This window comes from Rhipicephalus microplus, chromosome 10 (assembly GCF_043290135.1).
Source record: "Rhipicephalus microplus isolate Deutch F79 chromosome 10, USDA_Rmic, whole genome shotgun sequence".
NCBI classification, from domain to species: domain Eukaryota; kingdom Metazoa; phylum Arthropoda; class Arachnida; order Ixodida; family Ixodidae; genus Rhipicephalus; species Rhipicephalus microplus.
Genome location: NC_134709.1, coordinates 100,385,956 through 100,404,481, shown reverse-complemented (window position 1 = coordinate 100,404,481; position 18,526 = coordinate 100,385,956). Strand labels below are relative to the sequence as shown.

The 18,526-nt window shown below is 47.8% G+C and overlaps 1 protein-coding gene across 6 annotated transcripts in view; it reads right to left on the bottom strand.

Moving 5' to 3' along the window:
• Positions 1-18,526, bottom strand: part of LOC119181314 (uncharacterized) — a 119,947-nt gene that overhangs the window by 61,224 nt on the left and 40,197 nt on the right. For 2 of the 6 annotated variants that reach the window (XM_075875952.1, XM_075875953.1), the window contains exon 2: positions 1,091-1,216. The exons of 2 other annotated variants lie outside the window; for them this stretch is intronic. In XM_075875952.1, coding sequence (XP_075732067.1) covers positions 1,091-1,216 — 126 coding nt within the window. Of the gene's footprint in view, positions 1-1,090; positions 1,217-4,558; positions 4,669-18,526 lie in introns of those variants that run through there. 2 more of the 6 variants (XM_075875955.1, XM_075875957.1) reach the window with 2 other exon arrangements.

The window sequence follows — 18,526 nt, the reverse complement described above, 5'->3', positions numbered from 1 at the left end:
GTGTCGATCGATGTATATCTGAACCAGAGGCAGCAGCCGAAACGAAGAAAAAAAGGATGCCAAAGCATAGAAGGTCACGACATGGAGTGAGGTGTCTTCTGAATGAATGAATGATTGTTTACTTGCACGTTACAAATCGCCTGGCACAAACACTTGATGGAACTGTAGCCAAAGGCTAGTTGAAGGTTCGATAAACAAAATGCAACTAAATTGCAAAATGGCAAGGGAGATAGGAATAAAAAAAAAAAGATAATCGAGAAATCATAAAGGAGGGTGAACTTTCAGTAACAAGCAAAAGGAACTCAAAGAAAATTCGTACTAACATGCAATGATCCAGATAAGGGCTACAAGCAAGTGCAAGGCATTTGCTGTGGCGATTATAAGACGTACAATCAGACACTTATTGCATACCCCATAAAGCTGCTGTGCGAATTTTAGTCACACATTATTGGTGTCGTGTATGACATAAAAATAATAAGACACTGGGCTGCTACACAGAGAGCAGAGGTTTGAATCCCATTCTGTCCTGGATATTTTCTTTTATTTCACACGATATCGGTTGCAGACACTGCCAATAATAGTGGCAGACAACTACGGTGCCAAAAACAGCTGTTGTAATCTCATAACAGCTTTCACTGTACAAAATGAAAAAGAAATACCCAAGGTACCCATGACATGCACCGGAGAAGGGACGCATCTTCTTGCACCTTTGTCGTCCCTCTTACTAGATAACTTAATGCACACTCGCTTCTATAGAAGGAGATGGAAAGGTCTGAAAACGAGCAGAAAATCCTTATAACTCTGTTTGTATTTTGCGGCGGTCGATTCATGAAGCAATAAGCTTATTTAGATGCTCATTTAAGGCCTGTTAGATGATTACTTGGAAATGTGTTGCCGCGCCCCTTTTATGTTACTACATCGGAGTCGGCAGCGAAGAAACGAGGAGATGCAACGGGGTCCTCTGCTTCTGTATGCACAAGCAGCGTCGACCAACTAACGTAGCTACAGGCTCCCAGGACTCACTAGCGAGGACAAGCCTGGTGCACACGCATGCCACACCAGGGAGAAAGACAGAAAGAGAGAGAGAGACCTGGGGTGTTGGGGGCAAGGGTGATGGTGGCGACATGGGTGACACGTCCCGACCGCTGTCCTCGTTGGTGCCGGTAGAGGCATCCCCTCCGCTGCAGCATTCCACATGGCAGCAGCAAGACGCTCGCTGCAAATAGGAAAGCCACGCGCCTTTTAAAAGGAGGGGACAGCCTACGACCGACCTTCCTGCTCCCTCCTCGCAAATATGACTCGTGTCACACCATGGGCAAACCCAACAAATCCCTAATGAGAGAGCCATGTTTCGTGCACTGTTTATTACTGCAAGGGCCCCTACTTCACCACGAGTACTTCTCTGGCCTTAATGCGAACCCCACTACTGTTTCTAGCTGCTACTGCAATATCTCTTTGCCACCTACTCTGCAAGCTTGTGACAAACTAGAGAATTCTTCCCGCCTACGAAGATACTTCATTGTTTGCAACACAAAAAGACACGGTCAAAGAGGACACCAGACATGAGCACAGCCTTCGAACTGAGTGTTTATTGAAAAGCACATAAAAAATAAATATACGACTGACATTTTCTGAGCATGTTGGTGAACTGAATTCGAAACCTCTTACAAAAATAGACAACAACCTTTCTGGTTGGCAAGTGTTTGAACAGATGTGGCGCCACTGTGTGTGGATGAATAGGTGATGTTTCCTAGAAATAATGTTATTGAAGTCGGCACATTGCAGTGTTGTCTCTCTTACGTCTTCATCTGAAAATGCTGAATATGTCATCATATAATTTTACCTGCACTTACAGAACTGTAAAAAGAAGGAAAATTCAAAACATGCTAGTGGTGGACTGATGTGTCATCTAGAAAAATAAACCCTCAACTAGCGAGCAAGATGGAAGTCTGAGAGACGCAAGCAACTGCACGTGCTTTCCGATACGGAAGGCCTCAGTGATTTCATGGTTGCGCTGCCATGGATGATTCGTGAGCTGGTGTCTTTTTATATGCTTCTCAATTAATTTGGTTGAGATACGGTACAGGAGTCTAGCCTTTTTCCTATCCATGTTCTTTCGGAGTATAAATCATGAACGTAATCCAGCTTGCCCAATTTTTTTATCGATATTCAGGAGATAGTTAGCAAAAGTGCATCAGCTAATGATTGTTACTAACTCAATTACAAAAGCACCTAGCTTTTGGTGGTTAGAGCACGACCTTATCAGATTATCAATTAATTTCCGTTATTTTAGTCATTGTAATTATGGTTTTCAGACTTAATAATTATGACATCACCCAAGTTTCAGTTCTTTATGAAGCCAATTACTTTTCCCCTGGTCATGGAAGAAGAGAACTTGTTTGAATGTATAGATCTCTTGGAACCTACGTTTCCATGCGCACCTTGTACTACACGATTCCACAAAATTGTTCTTCTTCGCTGTCAAGGGTACCAAAAGATGGCAAACTCAAATACTAGTGGCCGCAGAATGACAGGCTAGGCGCCATCCTTGCGATTTCCCCACTTGCATGTCAGCAACACAAACAGAACAATAGCAAAACTCGGTGAGTAAGCTACCCCACAAGATTCCATACAGATACTATTCTTACAGGCTACATTGTCACTGAATCGTCCTGTTTCAACTTCTCAGAACTTCAGTGCGAGACGAGAGAGTAGCACATCCCGGACGTCAGATCTAGCACTGCTGGAGATCACTCCAAGAACACGGGCCACACATCACGGACGTCAGATCTAGCACTGCTGGAAATCGCTCCAAGAACAAGGGCCACTGCATTTTTCTCATTTGCATATTTCACCCAAGCACCTCTGTTGACCTGAGTGACTGCACTTCTTAGTTAAACAAGCAAGAAAGTACACCAGGACAATCTCACTTTGAGATCACGGATATCCATTATTCATTTTCAGTGAGGTTTGATCACCCTTTAAGTATGTTTGCACACATGTTTGATTGTGTGGTGTACACACAAACACATACAAAATGTAAATGTATTGCAGAGCGGGGGCCTGAACCCCTCATTGCCCTTTAGCTATCCGAAGATTCGGCCAAAGTTCTCGTTCAGAATCAACTTTTTTAAACCATCTTGAACAAATACATGTATCAGTCATGCCCACCCATCCAATCAATGGGGCATTTTTCAAGAAGTGCAACAGTGCACTTGAAAGAGAACTACACAAAAATTTTGAAGGCCAAGCCCTGATAAGCATAGAAGATGTAATGCTAATCGTCAATGCACCCTGAAAAAGTAATTACAGTATGTTTCGAAAAAGCCTTTTTCTGTTCCTACTGTACTCTGACGTCACAACTGTCATGAGCTTCTCATGATGTGCTTGCACAAGATAATGCGTTGTTTCCACAGCTGCTCCACAATGCAGTGTCAGTGGCACACAAGTGGCCATTTTGCATGTTTTAGTGCAGAAGTGGCTATTTTGAAAGTTCTGGTGTCTGACATCTTTACAACGAACCAGACTGCTGGGTGAACTCATCGTATTGGGACTATGGCCTCACGTCAAGCTAGTGTCGATGTCGGTCCCTGCACTATAGGAAAACTCACTTTAATATCAAAATAAAATATTTTATCAACATTTGCTAAGCTTGATGCTTGCTTAAGACTGTCTCTGTATAGAGGAGATTAGTGTAACAGAGTGACCTTGGCTTCGAAAAGCGATGTCAATACCGTTTTACCAAGACCTGCCAATGAACTGGCCACGAATACCTGTCCCTACTTATGATTATCCTGCTAACATGTCCGAGCAGTGTCGAAAAAACATTTGGCACGCCACCAACACGCTGTAAACAAACACCGTGATCACGCCAAAAAGTGCCATTTTTAGGCACCCCTTGTTGACAACATTTAGCATTGCCTCGTTGAGATGTTGCATTCGTGACTGTGCAAGTTACGGTACTTGAACGTCGTTATTTCTCTCACTAGAGTCGCATACAGTGAGAAGCAACAGACGCACTTACTAACCACTGAGGTGGTTTGCAAGCACCCCCTCTTTCTTTTGATGAGTATGGCACGCAAAAATTCTCTTCCACCGGATCACACTGCTATTTTATCGAACTTCTTTAAACAAGATGGAGAACAGAAGAATGAGAGAAAGAGGAAAGAAGTCTTGTTTAAACAAGTCTGCTAAAATATTGAAATAGCTTACAAACATGCCCACATCTACGCTCTGTCAAGTTAGATTTCTAATAGGCCAAGTCATGACTTATCTGCCCTCTGTCTTGTTTAGAAAAGTGTGCTTAAGCTGTAAAACAAATTGCCAATGTGCCCAAGCCAACACTCTCTCACTGTAACGTGCTTTGGCCCAATACAAGCGAATAAAAGCAGTTTAGGAAGCGCGTGCAAGCGAACGTGAGTCGGCAAACTATGCAACAAGCACCTCGCGTGCTGGACAGGAGGGCTCCCGCGCTCCCAGATTACCCCCCCCCCTCTCTCACAGCCACATGGCGCGCCTAAACGACCTTGGCGCCCCCCCCCCCCTTCTTCCCTTTTACCTCCTTCGCGCCGAGTCCGACCAGGGACGAGGACGCCGCGTCGCAGTCGTCATCCATGCCGCACTGCCGGTCACGGTGGACAACGCAGGTACGAAATGAGGGAAAATCGGGAAGAAGCTGTCGGAGAGGAGGCACTGGGGGAGAGAGAAAGCCTTCTTCTACGGGGAGCACACGGCAGCCTGCAACCTCCGGTCTCTTCAACCGAGTAGCACCATCGTCAAGCGGCAGCGGCAAAGACACCGGGACCGCACCACATGCACCTCACGTTGCGACGCCGCTTCGGAGAGAAAGAACTACGCAGCTCGACGCGGACTCCGCTGAACCGCGGAGACGGGCGCCGCCATGCTCTCGGGTTATCGGACTGGACGCCCGATGCTGCTTCTCGGGAGCCGGCGGGAGAAGGTTGGCACAGCAAAGGGGTTCTCGCCGGAGGTTCGGTTCGCACCACTCCCCATCACCTCCGCGCCGCTTCCCCGACACACACCGCGTTGTGCGGGATTGGTTCGCGCTCCCGTCACGTGATCGCGAAGCCTGGCCGGAGCGAGCCAGGCGTTTTCGTAGTTTCCCAGCAACGAGGGGAAAGTGCGGTTACTTCTTTTCGCGCTCGTTGTTTCACGTTTTTCTCCTGTCTATTGTGTGTGGTTTGCAAGCGCGCCAGTAGCAGCACTACCATAGCACCACCGTTTGCAAATGCAGCGGTAGCTTCACACGGGCGAGATGACCTGCATGAACATTCAAGAGCACCGCCGATTCAAAGCAGACGACACAGTGCGAGCTAGCAGACGACTTTTCAGATTCAACTTACTCCCACGAACCAACGCCAGGGCGACTTCCTTGTGAGTGGCAGTGAAAAAGTACCTCTTCAATTTTTTTAGATTAAAATGCCTACTCCTCAGCGCCACAGCTCAGTCCTGCTACCATTACCCGTACAATACATCCGGCCACATGACGCGAGAAACAACAACAGCTCGTCGAACGTATTAAGCGACGCCATTTTCGAGTTCACAGCAGACGACATCCACATCGACTAACGTCTTCTATCGATCAAAATTGGCCGGGTAATAAAAACGGCCGAAGGCCCATTTCTCAATCCGCCTCCCCACCGGCTTCATTCCTTCGTTTTTTCCTTATTTTTGTTGCCAGATGTCTAACACACATATCTATACACCCTAAGATGATATTGCACAGGTCGTCGCCCTATCGCCACATGAAAAAAAAAAAAGTGAAAGACAGTAGTGGTTGACGGTGATATGCAAGCACGACGCATTGCAACGTTTTCAAACGGTTTTATTTTTAACCACGGGAGAATTGAGCCGTATGAAACGTACGTACATACTCACAGATTGTAACGGGACCATGCACTTAGGGCTAAGTAACGAACACGCTTTCATTCCCGGCGCCTTCAGGTCGTGTCGTCTCGGCGTAATTTCAACGCGAACCCGTAGATCAGAGCATACGCTATCTTTAGAGACCAGATTCATCGCGACATGACGTGGCTATTTCGAGCTGTCGTGCATACCAGTCATACAAAAAAAAATGTCTCGTTTGACTACGTAAGTTCTGTACGTCGCAACAACACCGAAACTGGCATTCAGAGCCAGCACATAGAAAAGGCCACAGCAGGCCGAGCGGCAATGACCGTTTTAGGGAGTGAGCGGGTGCCTTAAGGAGAGAGAGCGGGGGTTCAAGGACGCCCGTTTCGACGTGACAGTTATAAACTTCCTCCATAACGGAGGACGGGCGCTGCGCGGATGACAGACCGCTCCGTCCTTCCCCAATTCCGAGGGGAGAGGCTCCCCCACTCTCCCCCGTCACGCAGCCGAGCGTACTCTATGAGATCACGCAGAGCGCGGTCGTTTAACCGTGGCCGCCCACTCCGTAGCGATAAAAAAAAAATACCGTTTTTTCTCGGCTACATCCTACAGAAACCTAAAATGGCTGAACTCGATTACTCAATGCGCTAAAAACGGCGAGAGTTGCGAAGCAGTTAACGAACTCGGCGTCTTAAAAGGAGTACTGACACGAAATTTGATTATTTTCGGCTTGTTGCTTCAAATAAAAACACGCGTGCCGAGAACCCCAGAAACAGCGTCCCAGTGCCTGGGAATGCACTGAATATACCTTTACTACTGCTACGTTAAAAAAAATCGCAGCATATCCACGGAGTGAATGATGACGAGTGGGGGCGAAGCGCCAGACGGTTTCTTCGGTAAGCCATGAACAATCCGCGAATATCGCCCAGTACATCACCAAAGACGTGACAAACACAGTATATATTTATACAAGAAATTTTATAATTCGTAGCTATAAACGTCAACTTCGGCCTCCATTTATTATAACGGCCTTATAGACGGTGAAGTGGTGGATCGGTGACAGGGCATAGCGGGATGTTTGGGAGGACGAAGTAGTGGGCAGTCTGCAAAGGTGGAACTAGGCGGTCACGTACGTACAAGGAATGAACAGACCCACGGCTTTAGAAGCTTCGCCCCTTGCAAATGTACTTCCCGTTTCGGCACTGGAAACGGATAGGGGCTGCTCCGCAGCGACCTTTCAACGCAAGTCCGACGTCAGGGCAAAACTGGAACTCGAGATATACTAGCACCAGCTCTGTCACACGGCGTCAGTCACCCGCGGTTCACGTAAACAGCGATGACCAAATCGTCGTCCCGAGACTGCGATTTAGGCTGCCCGCAAGACACAAAAACTCCGCAAATCCAGCGAGTTGAGTTGCCTTGTCGCGACAATGCTCACTGCGGCGGGGCTGGCTCACAGATGCTGGGAGACAAAAACTTCTAAAAAAATCCAAGTAAAATATTGCATACTAGTCGTCTCGCTCCTTTGAGTGGAGAGCGTTAATAGTGCACACTATGGAAACAAAAAAAAAAATGTCCTCTATGGGATGCCCCGAAACGTAAGCACTGAAAACGTGCAGGTAGATCAAGGAGGCTATGGGTATACGTTCATTTTTTAGTAATATACATTTTTATTGGTATATCATGACAGTAGTAAGGCCCCTGCCATTTTCGCACACGAATTTGACGACAAGGGAGCAATCAAGTGGCCTCAGCTGCAATGGCACTGATATGTCGTGACTAATTAAGAAAAACTCGTTAATTTGCCTTTTGATGATTGAGCTGAGGGCAGGCGTTTATACAACGAGGTAGCAGTGCGTCCCAATTTATGGCATACATATCTTTATAGCATATATATATATATATATATATATATATATATATATATATATATATATATATATATATATATATATATATATATATATATATATATGAGATCTAACAGACAGTAATGCCAGGTAATGTACAGAGGAAGTTATTAGAACCAATGGAAAGGTTTCTCGCTTGCGCAAAGCCGCGATGAGTGCCAGCGCCAATGTCGCCGCAATTGTAACCGCTAGTGCCCGCTGCTCCTCTTCCAACCACGGCAGATGAAATATTTTTTTTGTATTTTTAACTGTTACTAATACTATCAGCAGAACAACGTTACCCATCACCACTCGAATGCTGCTCATTTCTGCTCAAAGTGGAGCCACTCATTTGTCCTAATCGCTAACAAGAGGCGGACGACATGCACTGCAGATAGGGAGAGGGAAAATAACCATTGCCCCCCCCCCCCAGCCCTCCAGATACGCCACTGGTGCAGCGGATCGGCTTAATGCTTGGCAACCGCGTGTAATGTTTCGTGTTTATCGGTCACTTTTGGGATGCGTGCACATGAAAAACCACAAGATCAAATTTGTCTGGGAAGCATTAAAATTCAGGGGCAGTCACTACCACACTTCTTGCAGACAAGAGAAATACCTTTTCACGGCCCTTTATAGCTCTCTCTCAAAAGGTCCTTACGCTCTCTTTTCAAAGACCTAATTGCCAAGAATAAGACTATCTTTAAAGAGACCCGTTAACTCTTACTTTAGAGATCATCGCATACTCTCGTAGAAAGGACCTCGATCTCAACAGAGTTAACAAGTCTCTTTAAAAAAAGTCATTTACGTGGGAAGTCAATATTCTTCGAAAAAAGTGGCACATACTATTTTCCTTCCTTTGTAGTGCTTCTGAATGAACGAATAATTCAGAAAGTCACACACACACACACACACACACACACACACACACACACACACACACACACACACACACACACACACACACACACACACACACACACACACACACACACATATATATATATATATATATATATATATATATATATATATATATATATATATATATATATATATATATATATATATATACAAATATATATATATATCAGCCCCATTTTTTTTATTCGAAAGGTGCCCTTTGGCATTCAGACGCAACACCAGCGCAATATAAAGTCTCTATATATATATAAAGTCTCTATATATATATATATATAAGGCCAAATATAAAGTCTCTATCCAACTTGTATACATTCAAAAAAACTTTGAAATTATATCTTCTATCACTATAAATTATTCTATGTTGTCCTTTTTGCATTTTGACTTAGCGATTGTATTTGTTGAAGTTGTGATTATTACTATGTTTTATCGCTTCGTTATTTTTCTATAGTTGCTTTATAGCATTGTTTTGTTAATATTACATTGTCTTGCCATTTGCCCTTGCACTTGTTTACATGCTTTCTTCATCGTGGGTCCCCCTACAGTCTTCGGACTATGGGACCCTAGTCTGTAAAACGTCTTCTTCATTTTATGTATCGCCAGTCTGTTAATAATAATAAACTTCAAACTTCAAACTTCAAACTTCAAAACGGAAGACTAGAAAAAAAAAAGAAACCGGCGCGCTTTCAAATTTAGACCTCGCTGGTTTATTTTTAACGAGCACGAAATACCCTGCACGAACGATTTGGCTTTGCGTTGCGTTCAACACAGTTTTTTTCTCCCCGACTCTTTGCTAGACAATCGGCCTTCTCGCGCCCGAAATTCCACTGCAAAACGTTTTGTTCATTTATTTCTTGATAAGATGTGAAAGGAGATGCTGGCGCACAAATAAGACGCCGGCTACTCTTCAACTCTGGAGCGGAGATTGAACATACAACTCAAGAAATAGAGCACAAACAGCAGTACATGGAATATAAGTACACTCGCGCGCACTTGTCAAACAACGCCGTCTTAACTTATAAGAAAATGTCCGAAAGCCTATTATTAACGGCAATGATATCTCTGGCCATCGGTGAATCCTACCGGCACATATGGGTAACGTGGCTGTTACTAATACCATCAGCAGAAGAACGTTAGCCATCAAAGCTCGAATGCTGCTCATTTCTGCTCAAAGTGGAGTCTGGTCATTATGAGAATGAATCCGAACGAGTGAACATAAAAGTCGAGCACACCATAGACTTCAGCACATACTATGTGTGGTATACATGTAATAAATAGGACGTACACATGACAGGGAACTTAATGTAATATGAACACAGATTTCTGAATGATTGCGAGCAATCACGCTGTCTTATATAAGCGTTTAAAGGGTTTCTAAAAGCGTACGTCTGTAGAGCTGTGGTTGGCCACGGACCCAGAAGTTTCGTCGTACAGAACGACTGATTTGGGTGCACGTTAAAGAACTCCTGGTGGTCGAAATTTCCGGAGCCCTCCACTACGGCGTCTCTCATAATCATATGGTAGTTTTGGGACGTTAAACCGCACAAATCAATCAAATCATCAAGTTTGGCGATAGGGCACACAAAAATGACGCCAATATTTACCAGCTATTGCGTCATATCCGCTTTATTTTTGTTCCACCGGAAGTGTTCCTTTCTCACAGAGATGGCAATAAGTCCCATGAACAGCTGATCAGCCGCCGTTTTCTGAACGTACGGGCTTCTATGTAGCCTTCGCTGCCAGTCGTATCTACCTTGGCCTTCCTGCAAGCCACCAGACTGCATGTACGGCCGTAAGGGTGCGCACAGAAAAGGGGGGGGGGGCGCAAAATGAGCATCATACGTTGACGGACGTAATATGAGGGGGGGGGAGGGCGCTTCGACCAACCGACACCCCTCCCTCCTCTTCTGAAAGGGAATCCTAAACGTGCCTATGTGTACGGCAGTATAATTTGGCCAACTGAAGAATTGTCACTCATTACTTTTTTTTCCCTTACCCTATCCACTCTACCGGCGTATAGAAGTAGGGTAGAGCACGTCGCTCTCAGGCCGAGCTCTCGGCCTTTCTGCAAATAAACCTCTCTCACTTGTTCTTTCTCATTTTAGCGCCAGCAGAACCCATCGCCATGAGCGCGAAGTTCGAACACGCAGCCTGGCGCATGGTTAGCACATTTTCACGGGCCCAACGCGTCTCCTGCGACCAAGAAACGCGCGGGAGAGCGACCAACAAAACATGGTTGGATAGCGGGTAAGAGGGAGCGAAAGAGACAAGAGCCGCACAAAAACCGAGCGCGCTCTCTCCTTTTCCCGAAATAGCAACCGAGGCGAACCAAAATAGCGGCGGCCGCAGTGTCACGGGGAAAGGGAGATGAGCGGGCGGGGGGACATTGCTCGCCGGCCCTCGGTCAAGCGACCACCGCACAAGCGGAGGGAGAAGAAAAGCCCACATTACGAAACGCCAACCCCGGCTGCCTGCAGCCACTCGGTTCATCGATCAGGATCGATACCGTCATCATCATCAGCTCGTCGCTTTCAGCCCATACTGTCACGTGGTCGAGACGGCGAAGAAGCAATTACAGCAAATGAATATTGCTCCATTGATTGATTGATTGATTCATTTGTGGGGTTTAACGTCCCAAAGCCACTATATGATCATGAGAGACGCCGTAGTGGAGGGCTCCGGAAATTTGGACCACCGGGGGTTCTTTAACGTGCACCCAACTCTGAGCACACGGGCCTACAACACTTCCGCCTCCATCGGAAGTGCAGCCGCCGCAGCCGGGATTCGAACCTGCGGGTCAGAAGCCGCTCGAGCACCTTAGCCACTAGACCACCGCGGCAGGGCAATATTGCTCCATTGCGAAGTGTTAAACGCGCAATAAATGTTCGGTAAGACACGGGACAACCAGACACAGAGAGGGCTCATATCACATTGGTTGTATTGCAATAAAAAACTGCATATACACAAAACAAAACAAAAAAGCTGCGATATAAGCAAACAAAGGGTGATCAGATCTCTGCCACGTCATTTGACGTGCTTCGAGCGAGCGCACAAACATTGACGCCGTGCGCGGGGTTCCCCATCAGGGCCGCGGGAGGGCGAAGATGCATCGCAGCACCCCCCCTCCCTATATTAGGTCCTTGTATGGGGCTGCCTTCGTGTTTCCCATCTTAGGTAAGGCGCTGCCTCCCCCCGAACGCACGCACGTGGCCCTAACTTCCAGCAATAGGTAATCGAATTATTGACTTGACAGCGGAATACAGGGTTCGCTAACACACTTTTCACCGAGCTTCGAGAACTTCGCGAGTGGGCTATGGCCTCGCCAATGCTCTGCTCTAATTAAAACATGGTGGTCACCTCGCGGTCACGAGTCTCACGACCGTGAATGCCGATATGCCCCAGCGCTGCGTTTATGGCATCATTGTGACTTTTCGCGGAACCTGTCATTTAAGAATATGGCGTTTGACCGATACAACTCGTGCCACGCGACAGTGGGACTGAACAAACACACACCCTCGTACCTCATCCCCGTGAGCAAGATACGAAACGTACTGTGTTTCAGAACAACATTAGTGAAAATAATAATAATTCATAGGTTTCACGTCCGAAAACCACGTCATCATTATGAGGGCATCGTAGTGCAAGGCCCCGGAAATGTTTAGTAACCGGCACTTTTTTTTTAACGGGCATGGACATCGCACAGCAGTACACTGGACTCTGGCATTCGGTTTCCAACGGACCACCGGAATCGAACTCGCGACCTTCGTGTGAGCAGCCGAGCCCCGCAGCCGCTGAGGCGGACGAGCGCGCACGTCGACGAATGCAAAAGAAGTGGCAGCACTACATTCACTGTCGCGAACAGCGACGCGGCACCTATAGGTTTCGGTTCCGCCGGAAAACGTGATCGAATTTCATTACGCGATGATTGTCAAAGGCCGCATTTACGAAGTCGAAGAACAGCACGGTGACTTTCGCACGAAGGCCTTCAGTTGACCCATTTCACCCAACCGCTTGTACCCGCTAATTAAAAGGTCAGTTACTTTAGCGTCTTCATTAACTGCCGTACAGTAAATGATATATCTAGTCATCCTAACATGTCTGCCGCCCGCTGCGCAAAATGTAATTATGAAGGCCATGAGAAAATCTTCAATTTCTCCTGTTTTCACCCACACCTCCGAAAATAATCTTTTCCTGACGTGGTGTTCCATTGCCTCCGTGATCAGTCCACCATTGGTCAAGCGACCATGTCATGCGATGACAACTCAAATTATAGATTTCTGACGTCATGATGACGCCATTACGTGATAATATTCGCATTACTTGTGTTGACACCGACGACCCATTTTCAAGTTTGATGGGGCTTTGGATGCTTTTGCCTTACGGATAAGGTCAAAGCCCGATGACAACACGAAGTGGCGTGCTAATCCCTGTCAGGATTGGTAAGTTGCAAAAGTTAGCAACAATCTATCACGTGAAGCACTAATTCAAACCCGAACTTCAGAACTCCGTGATCTGAAATGCCGTCCTATATGATTTGGCACGCGAGGTTCAACGTCCCAAAACCACCATATGATTATGAGAGACGCCGTAGTGGAGGGCTTCGAAAATTTCGACCCCCAGGGTTTCTTTAACGTGCAGCCCCCAATCTGAGCACACGGGCCTCCAGCATTTCCACCTCCATCGAAAATGCAGACGCCGCAGCCTGGATTCGATCCCGCGACCAGCGCCGCCACGGTTTCTCCGGTCTACTTAATTAGAAAGCCCCGCGTCGTCTACAAACTGACGCATCGCCCGCTGCATGCGCTTCTATTCCTCCGTGATTGAGTGTGCCCACTCGCACTGCTGTCAAAGTCTACAGGCCGTATGATAATTCGGCGCCCTCTTTCGAACGTAACGATCAACGATGCCTGTCAGCCGCGCTCACGTTCGAACGGTACTTCATCGATTCTCCGACAGACGGCGGAAGAACGGCGTGGTCTCCCCCCCCCCCCCCCCACGAGAAAAAAAAAAAACGAAAGCCAAGATTATCGAATAAAGTTTCGCCTAGCGACTGTTTCCCAGACGCACTCTCCGGCGGAGTGTTAATTAGGCCGGCGAGCAAGCATCGCTGGTTTCGCATTCCGTTTCGCAGACGCGGCGAGCGGCAGTTTCGCACGAACGTCGATCGCGTCCTTCAAGGTCAATGTCCCGTTTTTTACGCATTCGTTCACTCCTCCGTCCAGCTCGCGCTCCTTTCTCTTCCCCAACATCCGCCGCTTCATCCCTAGTCTTTTCCCCAGGCTGGACGACGCCGCGGAATAAGCGAACAGTTAAGATGCGGGGATCGGTTCACGCAACTTGAAATCTTGAAATCCGCAGTTCGAATGACAAACTTATTCAGGCGAAGCTTGTTACAGATATCGGTGGCGTTCCCGGCAGACCAAAGAAATGCTTCCCTTGCCGGCCACACAAGTGCATGTACACGCTGATTTTCAATAACTGATGCTTCCCCGATCGTGGGCTTGCCGGCGATCAGCCGATTACGATATGGTAATCTGATCTTTGACAGACATCACTTGTGTCATCTCACGTTGCCTCACTTATTTGTTGTTTGGATATGAACTCATGACGGCCGTTGTTCCCTGAGGCAGCTGAAGTGTCGTCCTGCAATGCATGTGCATCACGCTCCGATCCCCAGCATGGCCGAAGGAAACAGGGTGGGGGGAGCGTTGCACAATGTAAACGAAAAAAAGAAAGAGTACGTAATCGCAAAATACTACTTTCACACGCTTCTCCGATAGTGCAAGAGCTTATGAATTTTCATCTCTTCAGGTTCATTCATTCGACCTAGTGTGGCGTTGAAGAGGGGCACTAAAGTCAAACAACAATGTGAAAGCTTAAAGGCCCACACCCATATGAGCGAAAATGCACGCGACTGCGACGAGCGACGCGACATGGATCGCCTTCGCGCAATCGGTCGCTTGCATGGCCTAACACCATTCACGCGACTGCTTCGGCAAGCGATCTCCCCTGTTGCTGCCGTGAGAGCTTCTACTCGCACCAAAAGTGGCACGTTGTCAGCGGTATGCAATGTAAAATACGATGTCCTGTTGCACTATGGTAGACAGAACGCTTATCATCGTATTGCAGTATTTGCTTCGATCCCATCAGTGCTGTTGCATGCCGTCAAGCCGCGTCACAAACAGCGTGGCACTGCGCGTGGCTACGCGAAGCCGCGCTTTCTTCATGGAAGAGGGCTCGACGCCGCGTCGCGTTGACGCGCGGCGACGGACACGTGTGGCCAGGCCTTTAGTTCCTGTCCACGCACGCTCGCGTCTAACGATGTCAACGTTCGCTCGTCGCCGTTGGCCTTATGCGATGATGAACTTTGCTTGTTGGTGCGCGTAAATAAGCAAGTAGCGACAATCAGCAGTACGTCACTGACGTAGATTATGTCCCGTTGTTTTGCTATTGGCTGTTTGAGCACATCACTCCAGGGCGGCAGATTCCAAATCTGAAAAACCGAACGATCACGCTATATGGACCATGCGACACGTATAGCGCGAACAGCCCGCTTCATTACTCGTAGCGTTGCTCGCCGCTGTCGCGCATATAAAGTTTGGCCTTAATGCTTAAGATCGCCTAAAACGTCAATATTGCCACTAGTAAGTATTGTCATATACAGTATTGCCACAACAACCAGTACTCTACTGCCACACTCTAGTGGTGGTAGGGCTTGGGAAAGAAGAGGTTCGCGGCTGCCGTGGCCGAAAGTAAACACTTGGACATTTGTGGGTGAGCGCCACCGGGAACTGGACTGTGAATGGGTTCACGCGTTTCTCATCGACATCCGCCGCATTGCACACAACAGCAACTTTGGCAGCTCCCTTGACGGAATGATCCGGGACAGGATTGTTAGCGGTGTACGCTCAAGTGATGTAAGAAAACAGCTGCTTGCGAAGAAAGAGCTAACGCTATATAGAAGAAGCCGAAGCGATAGTAACATCTGCTGAAGCCGCGGAAGACGATGAGCAAAGCATTTCAGCTGAAACAACACTCTTGAAAATGCAGGCGCGTCGACAAACACCTTTCAGAGAAAGAGCTGAAATCACAGGTAGCCAAGAATGCGGAAGATGTGGAAGTTTTAAACACGGCGCTAACAGCTGGAGCAACGTGCGTCGTTATCAGTGTGGTCAACGTGGACATACTGCAAGAATGTGTCCCAGCCGCCGAAGCAGGGTCCACTGCGCCGGACGGAAAAGCATTAACAGTGCAAGCAACAACGTCGGAAGACTGCAATTCGAATGCTCATATCTGGACGTTGCTGTCAGAACGAAAGAACAGGCTCGATCCGCCGATTCACCGTGCGTTCAATTGGGCCGGTGTGGAGCTGACAATGGAGGTAGATCCCCTGTGTGTATCATAGCCAGGAATCTTTTCGAAGAACATCGTAAGCACTGGCCAGTTGAGACCTTCACAGCTTAGCCCTTCGTGCTACGCGGGAAGACTGCCGGTATAAAGTGAACTTGAACTGATGGTTACGTACCAAGGCGCTGGACCAAGCGCACTGCGCTGCGCAGTGACTATACACTGCGCTGGACCAAGCCTATGCGGACGAGACCTCATAAAAATGCTGGACCAGGCTGGAGTTTCAGTACTGCAAGTTGGAAGAGGGGTGGCACAAGACATCAGCCACGACAACACGCGCGCCGAATACACAGATGTCTCTTTAGAGGAACTGGGACTGATCAAGGGGCCCCCAGCTAGCTTGTTGCTGAACAACGGTGCTGTTCCCAAGTTTTGCAGAGCAAGATTCCTTCTGTATGCCCTTCGGGACAAAGTGGCTCAAGAGTTGGAAAACGCTGGTGTCCCTGGCCATTATATCACCCGTGAAACATTCAGACTGGGCGACGCCCAAGTGCCTGTGCTTAAAAAGAACGGCACAGTTCGTATTAGCGGGGATTTTAAAGCCACGTTGAACTAAGCTTGAGAGACGGAGCAATATCCTCTTTCGGTGATCTAGCACATGTTTGCATCACTAGGGGGAGGAGAAGTGTTCAGTACACTAGACCTGAAAGATTCCCATACAGCCAGGTGCCATTGGACGAGGGTGCACGCAAGCCGCGCGTAATTAACACGCATCTGGGACTCTTCTGCCGTTCGGCATTTATTTCATCGGCTACGGCCATATTTCAGAGAAAAATGGATACCATGCCGGCAAATCTTCCTGGAGCGCAAACACGCTTGGACGATGTACTTGTGACTGAAAAAGCGGCCGACAACAGAGCTCGGCTGAAAGCAGTTTTGCAGCGCTTTCGCGAACACGGGGTAAATCCGAGGTAGGACAAATGCACTTTCAGCCGAGAATCCATAACTTATCTGGAACACCGGATATACAGACGTGGCCTGCATCCCACCGAAAAGAACGTGGAAGCTATCGTGTGAAAGCGCCGAGCCCGAGTAATGTGAGCGAGTTGCGGTCGTTTGTCGGCATGCTGACATTATATTCCAGATTCTTACCAAACATGTCAACAACGTTATCGCCGTTGTATCAGTCGCTGAAAAAAAAAAACGCACGGTAGGAGTCGAAGCACCTACAAGAAACAGCATTTGTCCAAGCCAAACAATGTCTGAAGGAAGCACAAATACTGGCTCATTTTGATCCATTGAAAGAACTGAAATTGGAATGTGGCGCTTCCCCACACGGCATTGATGCAGTATTGTTCCACGCAGAAGGCACCGCTTATCGACCAATCAGATTTCGCTCAAGAACTCGTACGAAAGCCGAAAGGAACTACCCGCGATTGGAGCGCGCTGGCACTAGTTTTTGGTGTCACTAAGTTACGGGACTACCTATTCGGTCGTGAATTCACACTAATTACAGACCACCAACCACAGATCCGACCGCCCAACGACTGCTATGGCAGCAGCCCGCATTAAACGGTGGGCCCTTCATCTCAGCGGTTATCGCTGCAAGCTTCAGTACACTCCCGGAGAGCAAATGCTGAATTCAGACGTCCTCAGCAGGCTCCCACTACCGTTTTCTGGCCATGCTGTCGAGCCGCAAGAGTATGTTTTTTGTTTGCATAGCCTATAGATGAAGGCACAGTAACGAGGCGGGAACTACACCTGACAGGCCACGGCTCGACACTCGCGCGCATCAAGCAATACGTGTTGCACGGTGGGCCCAGAAGAGCCGAAAGTATGGAACTGGGCATGGGTTTCAATTTTCAACCGCCGACTGGAATTGTCCTTATCACACGAGTTAGTTTATTGGTGCCACCAAGTTGTGCCCACTGGGGCGCGGAAGCGTTTATTGCAGCTCCTGCATGAAAATCGCCAAGGGTCGTCGGCGATGAAGTCCGTAGCGCGATCTTCGTTTTGGTGGCCAGACCGAGAAATCGAGAGACTGTCGGCGACGTGCAAGAACTGCATCGACAACTTACCCATGCCTCCGATCACACCACCAGAGAGAAGGGATGATGGTTCTGGTTGTAATTGATTACCACACGAAGTGGATAGAAGCAATCCAGGAAGCTACCACGACGGCTACAGTCAGCTGTTTACGGGACATATTCAGTCGGTTTGACGTGTGCCGAACGATTGTTTCCGATAAGGGGAAGCATTTCACTAGCCGTGATTTTGCAACGTTCGTCGAGAAAAACATCTCGCACGCCAGGACAGCCCCGTTCTACCCCAATCTTATGGGGCTGCAGAACGAGCCGTATGAACGGTGAAAGATGGGCTTCGGAAGATGAAGGGAGAAAAATTGGAGCACAGACTGATGCGACTGTTATTTGGCTACAGAAGAACGCCCCAGCAAAATGGTAAGTCGCCATCAGAAATACCTCTAGGCTCACAGATCAAAT